Source organism: Anolis sagrei, chromosome 2 (genome assembly GCF_037176765.1).
Source record: "Anolis sagrei isolate rAnoSag1 chromosome 2, rAnoSag1.mat, whole genome shotgun sequence".
NCBI classification, from domain to species: domain Eukaryota; kingdom Metazoa; phylum Chordata; class Lepidosauria; order Squamata; family Dactyloidae; genus Anolis; species Anolis sagrei.
The window spans coordinates 17,188,666-17,209,667 of NC_090022.1; the positions used below are offsets into that span (position 1 = coordinate 17,188,666).

General features: G+C 42.3%; 1 protein-coding gene across 8 annotated transcripts; it reads left to right on the forward strand.

Annotated features, from left to right (window-relative positions):
• The first annotated feature begins 3,229 nt into the window (after nucleotides 1-3,229).
• LOC132765243 (zinc finger protein 271-like) lies at nucleotides 3,230-20,321 on the forward strand. 8 transcript variants are annotated; one of them, XM_060759480.2, is made up of 6 exons: nucleotides 3,230-3,351; nucleotides 9,724-9,837; nucleotides 9,950-10,051; nucleotides 11,011-11,061; nucleotides 11,458-11,574; nucleotides 17,755-20,321. In XM_060759480.2, the coding sequence occupies exons 2-6, from the start codon at nucleotides 9,801-9,803 to the stop codon at nucleotides 19,686-19,688; spliced, it is 2,241 nt and encodes a 746-aa protein (XP_060615463.2). In that variant the 5' UTR covers nucleotides 3,230-3,351; nucleotides 9,724-9,800; the 3' UTR covers nucleotides 19,689-20,321. The 8 variants fall into 8 exon arrangements, with proteins under 8 accessions (XP_060615463.2, XP_060615464.2, XP_060615465.2 ...); XM_060759481.2 differs by having other exon boundaries at nucleotides 9,950-10,039; XM_060759482.2 differs by lacking the exon at nucleotides 11,458-11,574.
• The last annotated feature ends 681 nt before the right edge of the window (nucleotides 20,322-21,002 follow it).

The window sequence follows — 21,002 nt, forward strand, 5'->3', positions numbered from 1 at the left end:
GAAGATGAAGCAGAAATGGAGGGAGGGTATGTGACGCAACCCTAAATGGACTCAACTACCACATTTCTTTGACCCAAAGAAACACTTTTTAAAAACTGTATAAACATCAAAAAAGGGGGGAATGTGCATCTTGGAATTGTGGCTGAACCTTACATTTGCCCTTTTCCCCTACGTTTCTGCACTTTGCAGATTGCACCAAAGATGGCAGCACAACTCCGAATTTGACTATTATCCCTCTACCCCACTCTTCTGTTATTGAATAAAGTGACACACTTTGCACATTATCGTAGATCTCATTTAGCCACAATTAGGATTAGATTTATAAAGTTTTTATTGTTTCTATGGTTTTTATATGTATTATGATATAATTTAATTGCTTTTAACTGAGATATGTATATAATTATATATGGCATCTAATTGTGCTGGTTCTGTATGCCACCCTGAGTCACCTTCGGGCTGAAAGGGGCAGGATAGAAATTATATAAATAAATAAATAAATAAATAAATAGGGTACTTCTATACTTGACGTTAATGGGGTTTGATACTTTCACAGCCATGGCTCAGTTCGATAGAATCCTGGGATTTGCAATTTATTTAATTATTATTTTTTTATTTACAGTATTTACAGTATTTATATTCCGCCCTTCTCACCCTGCAGGGGACCCACAGTGCAAACACTCAATGCCATAGACACTCAATATATATAGATAGACACACAGAGGCTATTTAACTTTCCAGCGTCATGAGGGTATGCTTGAATTTCAACCACTGGGGGAGACGTCACTTCACCATCCACTTGTGACACCGATGGAGTACTTCCTCACTCTTTTGCATACTGCTGGAGATTTTTATGGCCTCGTAAATTAGTGAAATTAGCCTCCCCGCATAAGCAGTACCTAAATTTCCTACTTGACAGATGCAACTGTCTTTCAGGCTGCAAAGGTCGACAGCAAGCTAGACAAATGGCTGGGAGCTTACTCTGACCCGGCCTGGCTTCAAACTCGTGACCTTTCTGTCAGTAGTGATTTTTTTCATGTAAATTTTTATTTAATATAGTGAAATAAAAGTAAAAGAGGAGTAAATAGTTATCCAGGTAAAGTGGGGACACAATTTGATTAAAGGAAAGTAGGAAAAGAAAGAAAAAGAGAGAATATGATACAAAACTAATAATATTACCTAATAATATCTCCTCAGGAAAAAATTGAATAAAAATGTAAAAATTGTGACTTCCATCTAATCCTTCACGGTTCGAAATATATACTTCATACATGATCTTCCAAATTATGACTCATATTTTATTTTAAAAGTTATATAAAAAGAAAGAGGATAATATATGTAAAAATAAAGTATGTAAAACCTTGTTTAACCACCCTTGAATCCAGTTTTAGTGTATTGTTCTTGGTTAGTTTTATTTTTTTCTCTTCTTCATATTTCTTGACCTGTAGGTTGACCTGTATGTTTGCTTGGATTTCTTGTATTCCTTTTTAGTAAAAAAGGTTAACTTATCCATGTCTTTTATTTCATTTATTTTTGTTATCCACTGGTCTATTTCCGGTATTTCCCTTTGTTTCCAAAGTTTTGCAAAGGTAATCTTGGCGGCTGTCATCATATACATAATGTCTTCGTTTGAATCTAATTTTATATCTGCGTCCATAATTCCTAATAAGTAGTATTCGGGTTTTGGGGGGGATTTTTTTGAGGATTTGTTGACTTTCTTCATGAATCAGCCTCCTGTCAGTAGTGATTTTAATGCAGCTGACTCCCAACCAGCTGCGCCACAACCCGGTCCTTTGGTGATCCACCTGCACTTTTGGTAGAGAAGGCTAAAGACCTTGTAAAACTACAACAACCAGGGTTCCATAGTGTGCCATGACAGTTAAAAGGAGGTCCAAACTGCATCAATTCTACAGAGTGGATGCACCCTACTGTGCTGTCGTACGCTGGGCCTGTGCATAAGACTGTAGACAGGACATAAATTCTATGTGCCCAACGGGACACCGGGGCTGCCTCAGATTAAAGGCCCTTGGATTTCCTTAAAACAGAGTCTTTAGATTGCTTAAAGATTCAACAAAGTTCTTTATTAATGAAAACAAACAGGTACTTTAAGGCTTTCTTAACAGTCTATTGGCTCTCTCTCAATCTTGTCCACAGGGAACAGGCACTATCTTCATAACTGTAACTAATGGGGAAATCCTTAACTTCTAATCTGGGCAGTCTGTCTTTGCCTCTGTTGGCGTGGAGCCCCTGCACCCGGTACCAACTGCTTCTGGCTTCCGCGAGTGACCCTTACCAAGCAGAGCTTTGTAGACTTCCAGGGGAAAAAGAACTCAGGTTTCTGTGATGGCTGGCTGAAGTCTTTCAGCAAAGGAACTGTAGGGCTGTATAACCCCAGCCAAGCTGTGGGCTGTATATCTCCCCGGCCAAGCCGTAGAAGACGAAGCTTTCTACAGGAGTTCTTGGTATTATGTCCTGCATGAAAAGCTTCTCTGTTTGGACTGAACCCAAAATGATACTGGATTGTGATTTGGACGATGAGATGACGCTGAATGGTTTTTGTAGTAATTGACGATGTTTTTGTATAATGCTGAATTGTGAATTGCTTTTATACTGTGTCTTGAATTTTGTTCTTCCTATGTTGTACTGTGAGTCGTCCCCGGGCTGAGAACAGTGGTATATAAGCAAAGTAAATAAATTAATTAATAAATAAAATGGCTCCTATTCCCTCCAAAAACCCAAAAGGGGGTGGGACCAAGGAACCTAACTATAATTGACAGGTGGCTTGCCCTATGATTGCAGCCAAAAAAGCCTCCTATCTGCAGAGTCCCTGAAACTTAGGACTACAACAAACATTCAATGCAAAGCGAACAAAATTGGAGGTCCTGGTACAGTTGTACCTGCACACCTACACTGTAGAAATAATGCAGTTAATGTCTTTGGATTTGTAGTTTGCTGAGGCACCAGCACTCTTTGGCAGAGGAGGCTCAAACCCTTATAAATGTGAGTCCCACAATTGCATAGCTCAGCCATGGCAGTTAAAGTGGTATCCTGCAATGTAGTTTTTCATCATCATCCAAAATGCAAGACATTGCATTCGGTTCCCAGCAACTCAGTGTCTTCTAGATTTCAGGCTGCTCCAAAGGGAAGCAGCACGGAAGGATATGAGGTGTTGCACTGCCAGCCCTCTGGTTCGGCTTCAGTCACGTGACAGAAAGTAGGCATTCCCGCTATGATGCAGTAAGCGGGCCGAAGAAGAATAGCGGTGCAACACAAAAAGGGCTCCCCTTGGAAACATCACCCTGTTATCCTTGAGAGTTGAAGTCCTTCTTTTCCTTCTTCTGAAAGGCAGACCAGGTGAGAACTCCAGGTTTTGGTTTGGGAAAGAAAATATAAGGAAGCTGCAGTCAAGAAGGAGGTGGAGGAATTGCTCAGATTAGCTTTTCAACAGGACTATCAGTAGATGGAAAAGGGAAAAGGGTGGGTGAATGTTTTCCAGTGGATCAGCAAGGCTTTTAGATTCCTGGGGTGTGTCTATACTGTAGAATTGATGCGGTTTGATACCACTTTAGCTGCCATGTCTCAATAATATGGGATCCTGAGAGTTGCAGGTTTACAAAATCTTCAGTTTTCTCTACTAAAGAGTGTTGATGCCTCCCAGGATTCTGGATTATTGAGCCATGGCACTTAAAGTGGGGTAAAACTGCATTAATTCTGCAGTGTAGATGCACCCTCACTTGCAGGTTGAATGTTTTGGATTCTGGGAAGATTTTAAAAAATATTTGCATATGGATCACAAGATGAAATTAGTTGCTGTTTCATATACAGCTTGTACACAATACTGATGGTCATTTTATATACAACTAGCCATTCCCTGCCACGCGTTGCTGTGGCCCACATAGGGGTTCTGTGTGGGAGGTTTGGCCCAATTCTATCGTCGGTGGGATTCAGAATGCTCTGATTGTAGGTGAACTATAAATCCCATCAACTACAACTCCCAAATGTCAAGATTCTATTTTCCCTAAACTCTACCAGTGTTCACATTTGGGCATATTGAGTATTCGTGTAGAGTTTGGTCCAGATTCATCATTGTTTGAGTCCACAGTGATCTCTGCATATGGGTGAACTACAATTCCAAAACCAAAGGACACTGCCCACCAAACCCTTCCAGTATTTTCTGTTGGTCATGGGAGAACTGTGTGCCAAGTTTGGTTCAATTCCATTGTTGGTGGGGTTCAGAATGCTCTGATTGTAGGTGAACTATAAATCCCAGTAACTACAACTCCCAAATATCAAGATTCTATTTTCCCCAAACCCCACCAGTGTTCACATTTCAGCATATTGAGTATTTGTGTAGAGTTTGGTCCAGATCCATCATTGTTTGAGTCCACAGTGATCTCTGGATGTAGGTGAACTACAACTCCAAAACTCAAGGTCAATGCCCACCAAACCCTTCCAGTATTTTCTGTTGGTCATGGGAGTTCTGTGTGCCAAGTTTGGTTCAATTCCATTGTTGGTGGGGTTCAGAATGCTCTTTGATTGTAGGTGAACGATAAATCCTAGCAACTACAACTCCCAAATGACAAAATCATTTTTTTTTTAGTGAAGGACATACATTGGCTTGTTAGATGTCTTGTGTCCAAATTTGGTGTCAATTCGTCCAGTGGTTTTTGAGTTCTGTTAATCGCACAAACGAACATTACAGTTTTATTTATATAAGGTATTATTTTAATACATAATTTCATGTATGAATCAAAGTTTGTGTACATTGAATCATCAGAAAAGAAAGGTGACCCCATCTACGCTGGCATTTCACCCAGTTTCTGAATCCAGATTGTCTGCTTTGAACTGGATTATATAGCAGTGTAAACTCATATAATCCAGTTCAGAGCAGATAATCTGAGATCTGATACTAGATTATATGACGGTGTAGATCCACTCTCAGCCACACATATGGACGGTTTTTTGGATTTGGAAACATTTTGAGAAAGGGAAGCTCAATCTGTATTTAACAATCAGAGCAACAGTACCTCATGTGACTCCATAAATAATAATGACAAGATGTAGAAAGCTTGTTTGTAATCACGAATTGATTTTTTTTGTTTAGTTTTGTTTGGAGAGACAATGAACGCAATTCAGTTTGGATAATCCATTTCAAATCACAGGGTTGTTCTATTTTAGCCTTTTTCCTCTCTTATATCAGGTTTCAAACGATATATTTTTGGGTCAATAGAGAGAGAACTCTAAAGGCACCAAATCCTATCTAGTCTTGGAAGCTAAGCAGGGTCAGCCCTGGTTAGGATTTGGATGGGGGACTGCCAACAAAACCAAGTGTGTAGGTTACATTTTAGCTTAAAAAACTGACAAAACCATCTCTGAGGCCCCTTCTACGACACTGTCATATAAAATCCAGATTATCTGCTTTGATATCCTGTATTTATTTAAATTTAAGGTAAAGGTAAAGGACATTAAGTCTAGTCGTGTCTGACTCTATGGTGGTGCTCATCTCCATTTCTAAGCCAAAGAGCTGGCGTTGTCCGTAGATGCCTCCAAGGCCATGTGGCCAGCATGACTGCACAGAGTGCCATTACCTTCCTACTAAAGTGGTACCTATTGATCTATTCACATTTGCATGTTATCGAACTGTTAGGTTGGCAGAAGCTAGGACTAACAGCGGGAGCTCACCCCGCTCCCTGGATTCAACCCATTACCTTTTGGTCAGCAAGTTCAGCAACTCAGCGCTTTAACCTGCTGCGCCACTGGGGACTCTGTTTAAATTTACACTGCCATATAATCCAGTTCAATGCAGATAACCTGGATTTTATATAGCAGTATTGAAGAGGGCCAAGAAAACCCTATGAAAGTCATGGGGTCAGCATAAATTAACAGGTGACCTGAAGGCACAAATATACAAATAGAGAATTCTTAACAAATTATGAGTTTCTGGAATCAAAACCTGATATATCTGAACCAAAGGAGTTCTCCTTCTAAGCATGGCATTTATTTTCCCCCTTTGGGCTACAGTCAGATGATTGTTTTGTTTGATGTGGTTTAAAAGTTTGAAAGAGGGAGTGTAGCTATTTGCATTATGATTTATTACTCTTGGGCCTCTGGCAAACATTTAGAGATCATCCCCAAACCAAATCAATCATAGCACTGAGCTGATAAGAAAACAAAAGAGAGTTGTATATGAAGTGAAAGAAACAGTTGTTCTTTTCCAGCCAGCGGCATCTTAAAGACTAACATTTTAATTACAGCAGAAACATTTTGGTCGTTGTCGGTTTACAATACCTCGGGTTAACATTTCATGCATCTGATGAAATTTGCTGTAGTCCGGAAAAATGTATGTCAGAATCAATGTGTATGCTTTCTAGGTTTCAAATCCCTACTGTTATTACCATATTACCATGCTACTTCCAGGGTCCAGGAAAAACGAAATGCAAAGATACAGAATGGGGGACAATGCCTGGCTCGAGAGCAACACGTGTGAAAAAGATCTTGGAGTCCTCATGGACAACAAGTTAAACATGACCCAACAATGTGATGTGGCGGCAAAAAAAAGCCAATGGGATTTTGGCCTGCATCAATAGGAGCATAGTGTCTAGATCTAGGGAAGTCATGCTACCCCTCTATTCCGCTTTGGTTAGACCACACCTGGAATATTGTGTCCAATTCTGGGCACCACAATTCAAGAGAGATATTGACAAGCTGGAATGTATCCAGAGGAGGGCGACTAAAATGATCAAGGGTCTGGAGAACAAGCTCTATGAGGAGCGGCTTAAGGAGCTGGGCATGTTTAGAAGAGAAGGCTGAGAGGAGATATGATAGCCATGTATAAATATGTGAGAGGAAGCCACAGGGAGGAAGGAGCAAGCTTGTTTTCTGCTTCCCTGGAGACTGGGACACAGAACAATGGGTTCAAACTACAAGAAAGGAGATTCCATCTGAACATGAGGAAGAACTTCCTGACTGTGAGCGCCGTTCAGCAGTGGAACTCTCTGCCCCGGAGTGTGGTGGAGGCTCCTTCTTTGGAAGCTTTTAAACAGAGGCTGGATGGCCATCTGTCAGGGGTGATTTGAATGCAATATTCCTGCTTCTTGGCAGAATGGGGTTGGACTGGATGGCCCATGAGGTCTCTTCCAACTCTTTGATTTGATTCTATGATTCTATGTACACCAACGGTTCTCAACCCAGAGGGGTCAATTGGACGTTTCTGAGGGGTCACCACCTCCTCCTTTGTCCTCGCCCCCTCTCCGGAATGGCTGCCTGGCTTTTCTGGAGCCTCGGGTCAAAAGAAGCTTGGAGCCATACAAAAACAGTGACGACAACAACAGGGTGGTGACAAGGCCCTCAAGGAAGACCGGAGAGAGAAGGCGGCGACAGGCCCTTGCAGAGCTCATGCGGGGAAGGCACACTCAGCTCAGCCTGGTTGCCAGGCCTGGGATGTGTGAGCTCCTTGCAGCCGCAGCCACTAGAAAAGCCTCGGCTGGAAGAGAAGGGAACCGCCAAAAGCCCGCCCCCAGCTGTGTGCAGAATGAACGGGCTTCTCCCTCTCTCATTTGCTGCTGTGTCAAGCACAGAGTGTTTGTGGACCGGGACATTCGTAGGGATACCAAAGTGCTTGTTTATAAAGCTATCATCCTCCCAACCCTGCTATATGCCTGCGAAACGTGGACTATCTACAGATGTCACATGCAACTCCTGGAACGATTCCATCAGCGTTGCCTCCGAAAAATCCTGCAAATCTCTTGGCAAGACAGGCGGACAAATGTCAGCGTGCTGTAAGAAGCAAAGGCCACCAGCATTGAAGCGATGGTCCTCCGCCATAAACTCTGCTGGATCGGCCATGTTGTCCGAATGCCCATCTCCCAAAGCAGTTGCTCTACTCCGAACTGAAGAACGGAAAATGAAATGTTGGAGGACAGGAAAAAGGTTTTAAAGACAGGCTCAAAGCCAACCTTAAAAACTGTGGCATAAACACAGAGAACTGGGAAGCCCTGGTCCTTGAGCGCTCCAGTTGGAGGTCAGCTGTGACCAGCAGTGCCGTAGAATTTGAAGAGGCATGAATGGAGGGCGAAAGAGAGAAACATGCCAAGTGGAAGGCATGTCAAGCCAACTCTGACCGGGTCCGTCTTTCACCTGGAAACCAATGCCCCCACTGCGGAAGAACATGCAGCTCAAGAATAGGGCTCCACAGTCACCTACGTACGCACCTTCAGGACACCGAACTTGGAGGACAATCTTACTCGGACATCAAGGGATTGCCTAACATGCCCTTTCATGGCCCTGCATCATCTTCACCTGCTAAGTTCGGCGGAGGCAGCTGGGGGCGATGGGAAGGCACTTCTAAAAAGTCAGTAGAGGCACCCATCACTCCCACCGAGCCCAGCAAGCAGAGGTGGTGAGAGCAATGAGAAAATTAGAGAAATGTGGCCTCTTTAGGTCATTCCTACTACTTCTCTAATACTTACTTCAAGCAGGAGTGGTAGACTTGCAACCGTGTGGCTGTTGGGCTTTCACAAATGGTCATGCCTCCTTCATCCATTATAGAACAGTGACATGATTTCCTAGGTTTTGTACATGTTTTTCCCCCATCCTGAATATTTGAAATGTCTCCCAAAGCCTTGTCGTTGGCAATAAGAATTTTAACATATTGATATTTTGGCTTCATTCTTTTTGTCTTTGTCCCGCTCATCACTTATTATTTATTTTATTATTTATTATTTATTTAATGTCCAGTCTCGATAAAATAGTAAAGAGTAGAGACATTACACTGGCAACAAAGATCCGCCTAGTAAAAGCCATGGTATTCCCTGTAGTCACCTACGGATGTGAGAGCTGGACCTTAGGGAAGGCTGAGCGAAGGAAGATCGATGCTTTTGAGCTGTAGTGTTGGAGGAAAGTGCTGAGAGTGCCTTGGACTGCGAGAAGATCCAACCAGTCCATCCTCCAGGAAATAAAGCCCGGCTGCTCACTGGAGGGAAGGATACTAGAGACAAAGTTGAAGTACTTTGGTCACATCATGAGGAGACAGCAAAGCCTGCAGAAGACAATTATGCTGGGGAAAGTGGAAAGCAAAAGGAAGAGGGGCCGACCAAGGGCAAGATGGATGGATGGCATCCTTGAGGTGACTGGACTGACCTTGAAGGAGCTGGGGGTGGTGACGGCCGACAGGGAGCTCTGGCGTGGGCTGGTCCATGAGGTCACGAAGAGTCGGAGACGACTGAATGAATGAACAACAACATTTATTTACAGCATTTTACCCCGCCCTTCTCAACCTCCCGGGGGGGGGGGGGGACTCAGAGCAGGTAATACAGGCAGTAATTCGATGCCACAATATCAATAAACACCAGTATAAAACCATAAATACATAAAAGGTTAAACATGGCTGAAAGAGGTTCTCCACCCTTGACTTCAAAGAACCTGGGAAGATGAGGAAATTGGTGTAGGACAAGGGATACTCAACTTGTATATTGTATATTTACATAACTAGCCACTTCCTATCTGGTAGAGTTAATAAGTTGCTTAGAATAGGATTTGTGAATGTGTGATCCCCTTAGAAACCCTTCTCATCATTGGTTATGCTTCCTAGAGCTGGAAATAATTGCAGTGCAGAAGCCTCAAGGAGAAATATATGTCCTCCATGAAACACAGGCAGATTGAGTAGTCCTGATTTGTTCATATTTCAGAAGATGAGTCCCATCCAATCTTTCCTTTCTCCCTGAGCAGGCCTTCCAGCTGCCTAGCCCAGCTTGATCTACCATCTGGAGCAAGAGGAAGACCCTTGGGTTCTGGATCAGTCAGTCATGATGGAGAAGGAAGTTCTATCAGAGCCTGATCCAGGTAGGAATCCGGGCCATACAGTGGACATGTGTGTAAGTTGGGCTCTTCACGTCCCTTGCATAATCCAATGTGCCTTTAAATTATGTTCCCTTCGCACCTTGTCTTTGAACAGAATTTCCTGATGTGATCATAAAGCTGGAAGAAGAGGAGGAGCCATGGGTCCTGGATCACCAGAGGTGCGAGGATAGTCGAACCATCCAAGGTACCAACTCAGGTAAAGGGCCCAGAAAATGATAGGTTGACATATTTATTTAGCAGTTTACTATCTCTAAACTCTAAAATTAGAACAGCACAACAACAGAGAGGAAACAAACAAGGACATCTAATCACCTCTCAACAAAAGTTTGCTCCAGGCACTGCCAGGCAATTAAATGCTAATCAAAGTGATCAGTTGAAACATTTGCACCTAGCTCCAGCAGACAAGAGTCCTTTGTCTCACCCTGGTCATTCCACAGATATATAAACCCTTTTTCCTAGTTCCAACAGACTCACTACCTCTGAGGATGCTTGCCATAGATGCAGGCGAAACGTCAAGGGAGAATGCCTCTAGACCATGGCCATATAGCCCGAAAAAACCTACAACAACCCAGTTTACTATCTCATTCTTTGACATTTCTCATATAATTCAAGGTAACTTACTCAGCCACATACAAACTCAAGAGTGGAAAATCAATTAGTAATAGCAATAAAATTCAGTGCAACACAACCCAGTGAAAAGACCTTCTGCCACAGGCAGTTAACACTTGGAACTGTTTTGCTTCTCAGCTTTTTATTATTATTTTTAGTCGTGTCCGGAGTGACTTGAGAAACTGCAAGTCGTTTCTGGTTTGAGAGAATTGGCTGTCTGCAAGGACGTTGCCCAGGGGATGCTCAGATGTTTTGATATTTTACCATCCCTGTGGAGGGCTTCTCTCATGTCCCCGCATGAGGAGCTGGAGCTGTTATAGAGGGAGCTCATCCGCGCTCTCCCCGGATTCGAACCTGCAACCTGTCGGTCTTCAGTCCTGCCGGCACAGGGGCTTAACCCACTGCGCCACCGGGGGCTTCTTGCCTCCCAGCTGAAAGAGAACAAAGAAGGGTCCCACTCTTGCCAACCAGTTGGGCTGATTTTCCCATGCAGGCTGTTAGAACATAACATATGACTTCTTTGTTTTGTTTTGTCTTTTGATTCAGGGTATCCTAATGACGAAAAAGTTGAAAAAGAAATTATAGAATTTTATCGATGTAAGTAAATTACATGATTTATAGATTCCATATTAAAAATAAAATAGTATAAACATTGAATATAAATAGTTTTTGGCTGGTAACCCCTCCAAGCCGAAAACTATCCATGTTTTGGCACGTTCTTCCCATGCTGTTTCGGAACGAAAACAGACCGATTAATATTATAGGTTATTCAGATCTAGCAATAAAAATGATTAAAAATCATACTTATAAAAAGCAATAGATCAAAAGACTATCATTGTGCAGAAGTAACAATGTGGGAACAAAGTGTTTTGTGAAGTTGTTCTATCCAGAGATAAATCATTTAAAAATATTAGATTTTCACAAAATTAGATGGAAATAAGTTTTCTATTAATAATATATTCAGTGAGAGATAATAAAATCTTTGTTCTACAGCCAATCCACATCTGTGGAATCCAAGTCATGTGGACTATTACAAAAAGAACAGGAGGGATTCCACATTGACAGTGTTAAGAGACCTTTTAGCTTCTGAACATGGTATCAACATCACTTGTAAGTAGACTATGGATATGTATGATGTAGTAGGCTATAATCTGTTCCATCATATCCCAATTATCAAAGTGAAAATAACAACTTGAACATTTCCATTATAATTTACAGCAAACAAGATTCTTAGTAAAAAATTTAAAAATATGAAGGATGCATACAAGAGGGAACTGTCAAGGCTGCAAAAATCAAAGTTGTCTGGAGTGGGCACCAATAATGTGCACAAAATCAGATTTCCATACTTCAAGGAGATGGATTTCCTTGGGGACTCCATGCAGGCAGATGAAAGTGAGGATACCATCAACCTCAGCATCTCCCTTGAAAATGTAAGTGCGAACATATAGGCTACATAACTGTATGGTGTGATGGTGGTAACACTATAGTTGCTTACCTAGAACACTGATTGTCTCTTTGGACCAGTTATGGATGATTTGATGTACAAATATCACATTCTAACATGTGCATTAGCCATGTACACCACAACATGTCTAATGCAGTGCTGGTATTGATTTCAGGACAAGTGTAGTCAACCTATAGTTACAGAAGAAAGAGAGGACTTGATGTGCACTGAAGCAAGTGAGTTCCAAGAGTTACCTTTGACCATAATTCAAAGCACAGAGCCAAATACCCCGTCATGTAGCCATGACACAATGAACTCAGTAAGTAATTCAGTAACGCCAACAAACAGTCAGTGGTCAAGTCCTCATCCGAGGGACGATGGAGTTACAGTCGACAGACAGGAGAATAAAAGAAAGCGACAGAAGACATCGCTTGTGTCATCTCCCTCTCTTCGGTCCGAGCTATATAAGAAGGCTGTGGACTACCTGGCAAACAAGCAAAGCAACACCCCAACATGTGTAGAACAAAATTTCGGTAACCACGTCGCTCTCAGCTTAATGAATATTAGTGAAGACTTGCGGGAAGAAGCAAAATATGAAATACAGGGTATCTTGTTGACATATTACAAACGGTCAAGGACCAATAAGCAGTAAATTAGCATTTTGTTGGCAATAAAGTAGACTACTGTAACATGTTATGTTTAATAAAGGTTTGTTTTATTATCAATATGTACAGTTACATTTAAAAAATATATAAAATAACTGCTATACAAAACTATGTTGCCAGTACACCGCACCAACATCAGATGTAAAAAATGCTTTAAAATTCTCCCTCACAGCTTTTGCCTCTGTGCTGTAATAATTGGAGTAGGTGGTGGCCACTTGTGAAAGATGCAGATCTGTTCCGGGCTGTATAGGAATCTCAGTCCTCCAGGCACCAGACACAGTGGTACCAGTTTCCACATCTTCTCTGTCCACATAATTGACTGGCCATGATTCTGTGCTTTCATGGCTCCTTAAAAAGTTGTGAAGTGCACAACCAGCAAGTACTAATGTGCGCACTTTGTCTGGCTGTAGCAGATGGGATTTAGAAATACTCTTAATTAGGCTTGGGCAATCCATGGTTCTAAATGGTTCTAAAGTACTTACAAAACTAAAGTTCTGGTGGTGAAAATTTCAGAACTCTAACAAAACTTTCAAAATTTAATTATTATTTCATTATTGGTGATTTTAATGACAGAACCAATTCGGAACTGCCATTTATTATGAAATTTTGAGAGTTTTGTTAGAGTTCTGAAATTTTCACCACCAGAACTTTAATTTTGTAAGTACTTTAGAACCATTTAGAACCATGGATTGCCCAAGCCTACTCTTAATCTATTAGCAAAAATTCCAAAAGCTGTCTCTACAACTTGGCGGCCACGTGAAATTCTTTACAAGAAAATAATCAAAAGATACGTTAAATACAACTATTACTATATCAATTTTCCAAGGTCAAAGGTTTCCTTATTATACTATTTCACTGGTATAATGCTGCAAGATACAACTGCATTACCCACTGAATGCTTACCTGTAATTGCATATCCGTTCTTCCAGAGTCAAATCATTTCCCCCATACGGCTTGAGGATATATGGTTTTAATCCAAAAGCGTCATCTGCTAAGAAGACGTATGGAGTGGGTATGTCTTGACCTGGAAGTGGATGGGCTGGGGGCATGTCAAGAGCGTTAACATCTATAAGCTCTTTTAAATTACATTTGTTCCACACACCTCCATCGCTGATCCTTCCTTGTGTGCCAACATCAATATATCTAGAAAATCAAAATGAAGAACATGCTTTAAGCCCTTGGTATAATTAAATTAATTCTTACCTACTGCGCTTCAACGTACCAAAATTTATAATTAGCATCCACAACTGCTAAAAGGACAATAGATTCTGTTCCTTTATAATTGTGGTAATGGGAACCACTGTTGATTGGCTTCCTTATCACAATATATTTTCCATCAATGGCCCCCAAACAATGTGGCACATTCCACCAATCTAGAAATTGCTTTGAAAAACAGCTCTCCAATGCTCTTTTGATGTTGGCACTTCAAATGTGTACTTCAAGAATTCATAAAGAGCTGCACATGTTTCCAAGATGATATATGATACAGTTCTTTCGCCAATTCGAAACTCCCACGATAAGTCTCTGAATGTATTTCCTGTGGCTAGATACTGGAGCATAGTGGTGAGCCTCTCAGCTGCAGATATTGGCTCCCCAAACTTTGTCTTTTGCTTCTGAATTCGGGGGAAGATTTCGTGCAAAAGATGGTCAAACTGTTCTTCTGTTACACGCAGCCACCTCCTAGAAATAAACATGCAATTTGTTAATTAGATTTATGCAGTTAGTACATTTAAGGGCATCAAACTCCCTACGTCCTGTTAATTGCAACGTACTTGTATGAAGTTGGATCCTCGCCTCTCAACTCCTGATTTAAATTTAAGAAGGCTCCTTTATGTGCTCGCTTTTTTATCCATATGGCAGCATAGACTCAGACCCCTTCTACACTGCCATATAATCCAAATTATCTAATCAGATAATCCACATTATCTGCCTTGAACTGGATTATTTCAGTCTACACTGCCATATAACCCAGTTCAAAGCAGATAATCTGGATTTTATATAGCAGTACAGAAGGGGCCTTAGAGAATCCAGTTCAAAGCAGATAATGTGGATTACCTGCTTTGATCATCTGAGTTGTATGGCAATATAGAAGGGGCCCTGAGAGCTCTAGAGAGAACACTTCTCTAGACCTTTATATGTCCTTCATTGGAAGTTGACCATACTGCATATACTCACGTATTACTCAACTTCTTCTACAAATGGAGAGCAGGTTTTATATTAGTTCACACAAACACTCTCCACCCATCTGTCAAATTTTAAAATGCAATGCGACCCCTTTGTCAAAAGGTTTGCCCATACCTGAGGTAGAGAGATATGCAGGATGCATCTCCTCTGCAGAATTAAAGCAGTTTAATACTGTTTTAACAGTCATGGCTCAATGCTATGGAGTAATAAGAGCTGTAGTTTTACAAAGTCATTTGCCTTCTTTGCCAAAGAGTGAGCAAGTCCCAGGAATCCATAACATTGAGTCATGGCCGCTAGGAGAGAGCATCCGTAGTTTTGGAGTTTGATGCCATCTGTATGCAGATGACATCTAACTCTGTCACTCCTTTCTACCTGCTACTAAGGAGGCTGATCAGGTCCTGAACTGGTGCTTGGCAACTGTAGCGATCTGGATGAGGGTGAACAAATTGAAATTGAATCCAGACAAGACAGAGGTACCTCTGGTCAGACGCAAGACCAGACAGGGCATAGGGTTACAGCCTGTGCTGGATGGGATGACACTCCCCCTGAAGACACTGGTTCGCAGCTTGGAAGTTCTCCTGGATTTATCATTGAGGCTGGAACCTTAGGTTTCAGCAGTGGCCAGGGGAGCTTTCGCACAATTAAAACTTGTGCAGCAGTTGCGCTTGTACTTTGGGAAGTACAGCCCGGATAGACTACTGCAATTCACTCTATGTGGGGTTGCCTTTGAAGACTGTTCAGAAGCTTCAAATGGTCCAACAGGCGGCAGCCAGACTGCTCATAGGAGCAATGTACAGAAAGAGGGCATCCCTTCTGTTCCATCAGTGCCAATTGCTGCCAGTCTGCTACCAAGCACAATTCAAAGTGCTGGCTTTAGCCTATAAAGTCCTAAATGGTTCTGGCCCAGCTTACCTGTTTGAATGTGTCTATCTCTATGAACCATCTCAGAGATTAAGATCTTCTGGGGAGGCTTTCTCTTGGTCCCACTTCCTTCACAGGTGCGATTGATGTGGATGAGAGACATGGCCTTCTCATTGGTGGCCTCTCGGCTGTGGAACTTCCTCCCCAGTGATATTCAATCAGCTCTTTTCCTCCTAGCCTTCCGGAAGAAAGTAAAAACTTGCTTATGGCACCCAGCTTTCGGAGAGTAACTGCAGTGCAATAAATGAATCTCTGCAATGATAACTGGAAAGGCTCTGGATTATGATCTCGAATTGTGTGATTTGAATAATTGATGTAAGCGTTTAGATGTTTTAATTCATCCGTTTTAACATAAATGTTTATTTAATTGTATGTTGTTTTATGTCATTGAATTGTTGCCAATGTGTAAGGCTGCTCTTGAGTCCCCCTCGGGGTTGAGAAGGGTGGAGGACAACAACAACAACAACAACAATAATGTATTGTCGAAGGCTTTCATGGCCGAAATCACTGGGTTGTTGTAGGTTTTTTCGGGCTCTATGGCCATGTTCATCTAGAGGCATTTCTCCTGATGAGAAACGTCAGGAGAAATGCCTCTAGAACATGGCCATAGAGCCCGAAAAAACCTACAACAACCCAACAGCAATAATAGTTGTGAAAAATGAACACGCAAAATACTTTGAGACTTTCAAATCCAGACTGACAAAGTTTTGGAACACAATACACCAGACATCATGACTGTGGAAAAGAAAAAAGTTTGGATTATTAATGTCGCCATACCGGGTGACAATTGCATTGAGGAAAAACAACAGGAAAATCTCAGCCGTTATCAGGACCTCAAAACCGAACTGCATAAACCAGTCTAGGGGGTCCCAGTGGTCATCTGCACACTGGGTAACGTGCCAAAAGATCTCAGCCGGCATTTGGAAACAATAAACATTGGCAAAATGACGATCTGTCAACTGCAAAAGGCCACCTTACTTGGATCTGCACGCATTATTCAAAAATACGTCACACATTCCTAGATACTTGGGAAGTGTTCAACTTGTGGTTTTGTTATACGAAATCCAGCATATATATCTCGTTTGCCGTGACATACTGTGTTTTTGTGTCAGTATAATAATAATAATAATTTATTTATATTCCTCCCTATCTTCCAGGAAGGACTTATGGTGGATTCCAAACGTAAAAAGTAAACATTCAATGCCCAAATACAACAACAATACATCCATAGTAATGAAATTTAGCAACCCAACGTATAAACACAAATTATGATTTAATATCAATTTCCAAATTCCTTGGGGGCAAATTGATCGATCATTGCTCAAGATATCTATTGAGCTGGTGGGGCAAACAGGGCACCAATACGGATGGTAGCTATTAATCAGAGCTATAATGATAGGATTACCATCAACTCCAGGGAGCAAAGGTACGTCTTCAGCTGTTTCTTGAAAGCTGAGATGGAGTGGGGTATCTTTAACTCCTTAGAAAGGGAGTTCCAGAGGTGTGGGGTGGGCATGGAGAAGGCCCTTTCTCTCGTTCCCACCAGCCGTACTTGGGACGGGGATGGGACCGAGAGGAGGGCCTCTTCCGATGACCGCAGTGCCTGAGTTGGTCTATATTGGGAGATGTGGTTTGTCAAATAGTCTGGACTTGAGACGTTTAGGGCTTCAAAGGTAAGAACCAGCACTTTGTATTTAGCCCAGAAGCGGACCGGCAGCCAGTGGAGCTGCTGCAGCATGGGAGTGGTTCTCTCCCTGAACGGTGATCTAGTTAGTAACCTGGTTACTAACTAGAAGCTTCCGGACAATCTTCAAGGGCAGCCCCATGTAGAATGCATTGCAGTAGTCCAAACAGGATGTGACTAAGGCGTGGGCTACCATGGCTAAGTCAGGCAACTCAAGGTATAGGTGCAGCTGGTGCACAAGTGTGATAAATAAATAATAAATGGCTGTTAAAATTATGTCAAATTGCATTAATTCTACATTACAGATGTACTCACATTTGGAGCGACCACAAAATTCGTTAACATTAGGTAGGAATATTCCTTGTTTCATAATTCTTTGCTTATTTTAACAGGCCACGGACATATGAAAGAAGAAGACCATCTTCCATGGGACATCACTAATGAAGTAAAAACAAATAACATGTCTTTGGGAACAGTCAACGGGAATATCTCTCATCATCCAAAGAAGGCATTTGTTTCTGTGAAGGAAGGCAGAGCAGAAAGGCAGCACAGAAATCCCTCGGAGAAGCAAATAGGAGAGACTTTATCCTGCTTGGGGAATGGAACTAAGAACACTAGGTTCCAAATGAAAGACCGTAAACCTGGAAGAATGCTTCCAAAAGGGAGGGAACTGTTCAGACACTTAGATGGCGAGAAAAGATCCGCTTGGAAATATTACCTGATAACACACAGAAAACGCCATCCAAGAGGTAAACTGTATGCGTGTCTTGTCTGTGGGAAAAAATTCTTTCGGAGGTCACATCTTATCAGACACGAGATAAACCATACAGGAGAGAAACCATATCCATGTTCAGTCTGTGAGAAAAGCTTCAGTCAAAGATCCCATCTGGTTAGCCATGAAAAGACCCATACAGGTGAAAAGCCATATCAGTGCTCCGTCTGTGGCAAAAAATTAAGCCGTAAAGCACTCCTTATGAGACACAAAAGAATTCATACAGCGGAGAAACCCTATAAGTGTGTATGTGGCAAAAGCTTCTGCCAGAGTTCAGACCTTATTGCGCATCAGATCACCCACACAGGAAAGAAACCGCATGTATGCTCAGTCTGCGAGAAAGGCTTTTGTCGCAAAGCAAGTCTTATTAGACATGAACGAACTCATATGGAAGAGAAACCATGTATATGTTCAGTCTGTGGCAAGATATTCAGTCAGTGCTCTTGCATTCTTCAGCATGAGAGGATTCATACCGACGAGATCTCATATACATTCTCAGTCTGTGAGAAAAGTCTTCTGGGACACAAGGGGATCCATTCAGGGGGGAAACCATATACTTGTTCAATTTGTGGGGAAAGCTTCAGCTGGAAAAGTTACCTGGCTGTCCACGAAAGGAGCCACAATGAAGAAAATTCCTACATCTGCTCCGTCTGTGGGAAAAGCTTTGACCAAAGATCCAGTCTGCTCAGCCACGAAAAAACTCACATGCAGGAAAAGACCTACACATGTTCCATTTGCAGCAAAAGCTTTGTCCACAAAGTCAGCCTGGTTCGGCATGAACGCGTCCACACAGGAGAGACGCCTTACAAATGCTCTGTCTGCGGGAAAGGCTGCAGTGGGCGAACGAACCTGGTTTCCCATGAAAGGACCCACACGGAAGAAAGGCCGTACCCTTGCTCCTTCTGTGGCAAAAGCTTCAAGCAGCGATCCAACCTGACCAGCCATGAAAGGATTCATACGGGGGTGATGCCTTTTGCGTGCTCCCTTTGCGGAAGAAGCTTTGGCTGCAAAGCAAACCTTCTTGGGCACATGAGAACCCACACGGGGGAGAAGCCGTACGCATGCCCCATTTGTGGGAAAAGGTTTGGAAACAAATCGCAAGTGGTGATCCACGAGAGAATCCACACGGGAGAGAAACCCTACACTTGTTCGGTATGCGGGAAGAGATTCAAACACCGAACGAGCCACACCGAACACCAAAAAATCCATACGCAGGAGAAACCCTTCACGTGCTCCGTCTGTGGCCGACGGTTCAGTCGTAAGGAGCACTTGATCATCCACGGGAGGATCCACACCGGAGAGAAGCCCTACTCGTGCTCCTTCTGCGAGAAGAGCTTCAAGCAGAAAGCAAGCCTTACCTCCCATGAGAGAAACCACACCGGAGAGAAGCCTCACGTTTGTTCTGTCTGCAGTAAAAGTTTCAATCGAAGATCGAACCTTATCTATCACGAGAGAATCCATACGGGAGAAAAACCCCACCTGTGTACAGGCTGTGGGAAGAGTTTCAGGAGCAAAGCGTATTTGAAAAGGCATGAAAAAATGCACCTGAGATAAAGAACGAACGTGAAAAATGTTCTGTGAACTTGCAGTGAAAGTTATGGTCAACAAAAGATGAAACACTCTTTCTAAAAGGGTCATTATAGGTTTCTGTGAGTTTTTTGGGCTGTATGGTCCGAAACCTTTAAAGCCCTGTACGGTTGTGGCCCAGGGTTGGTGGTTTAGCACAGCTGGTAAATCATCAGCAATTATAAGATCTATCAACCAAAAGGTTGCAAGTTCAAAACCTCGGGTTGGCGTGAGCTGCCAACTGTCAGCCTAGCTCATTGTTTACCTAAACAATTCAAAAACAGCTTTAGTTGTAATTAGAGAAATTAGGTACCGCTAAAAGCGGGGGAGGTGTTTTACGACGCCATAAAGAAAGAAGATCAGAAAATGCTGGGCAACCAAAAGGGAGAAAGTCCTGAAGGCTGTTAGTCATAGAGGATAGAACAACAGCACCCCCTGGACTCAAGCCCAACCTTCCATAGCACCAAAAACAGCTGAAAGAAACCACCTCCTGTTCTGTCTGTCTGTGTATTGTCTATACAAAGCGGCATTGAATGTTTGCCGAGCATATGTACTATGATCCACCCTGAGTCCCCTTCGGGGTGAGAAGGGCGGAATATAAATAAAGTGTTGTTATTGTTATTGTTGTTGTTTACCTGTCCGAACGTATCTCCCGTTATGAACCATCACGAAGTTTAAGAGGGGCCCTGCTCTCGGTCCCACAGCCATAGCAAACACGACTGGTGGGGACGAGAGGCAAAGTCTTCTCAGTCATGGCCCCCCACCTGTGAAACTCCCCAGCTACATCAGATTGGCCCAAGCGTTTCAGCAATAGAAGCAGCAATTGGGATGATTTAATGTGATATGAAGGACAATGGACCAACTGAGACATTGATTTTAAACCGGTGTGATTTTAAACAAAAGTTTTTATTAATATGATTAATATGATATAATTCTCTCATCATCAATATAATTGACCAAACCATTGCCATCTTGAAACTCATTGACATCACTCCCTACATCCAAAGCACCCTGATCGTGAAACATAATCTCAGGCTGAGATCTGGCCACTTTGGATTGTATTTTTTTAAGATTCAGGCATACTGCAGTCCATGGAAGTCTCTGGGAGCCAAAAATTGACCCCCAGCTCCTGATTTAGGGAAGACGCTAGGAATTTACACCACATTTCGAGACTGGTTTTCTCTGCAACACGGTTAGGATGAACCACAATTCTTCTAGATCCAACCATAACCATAACAAGTTACTGGGATTAATTGAAAGGAGAACTTAAAACTTCAAAAGCAGATCAATAAATGTGAAAAA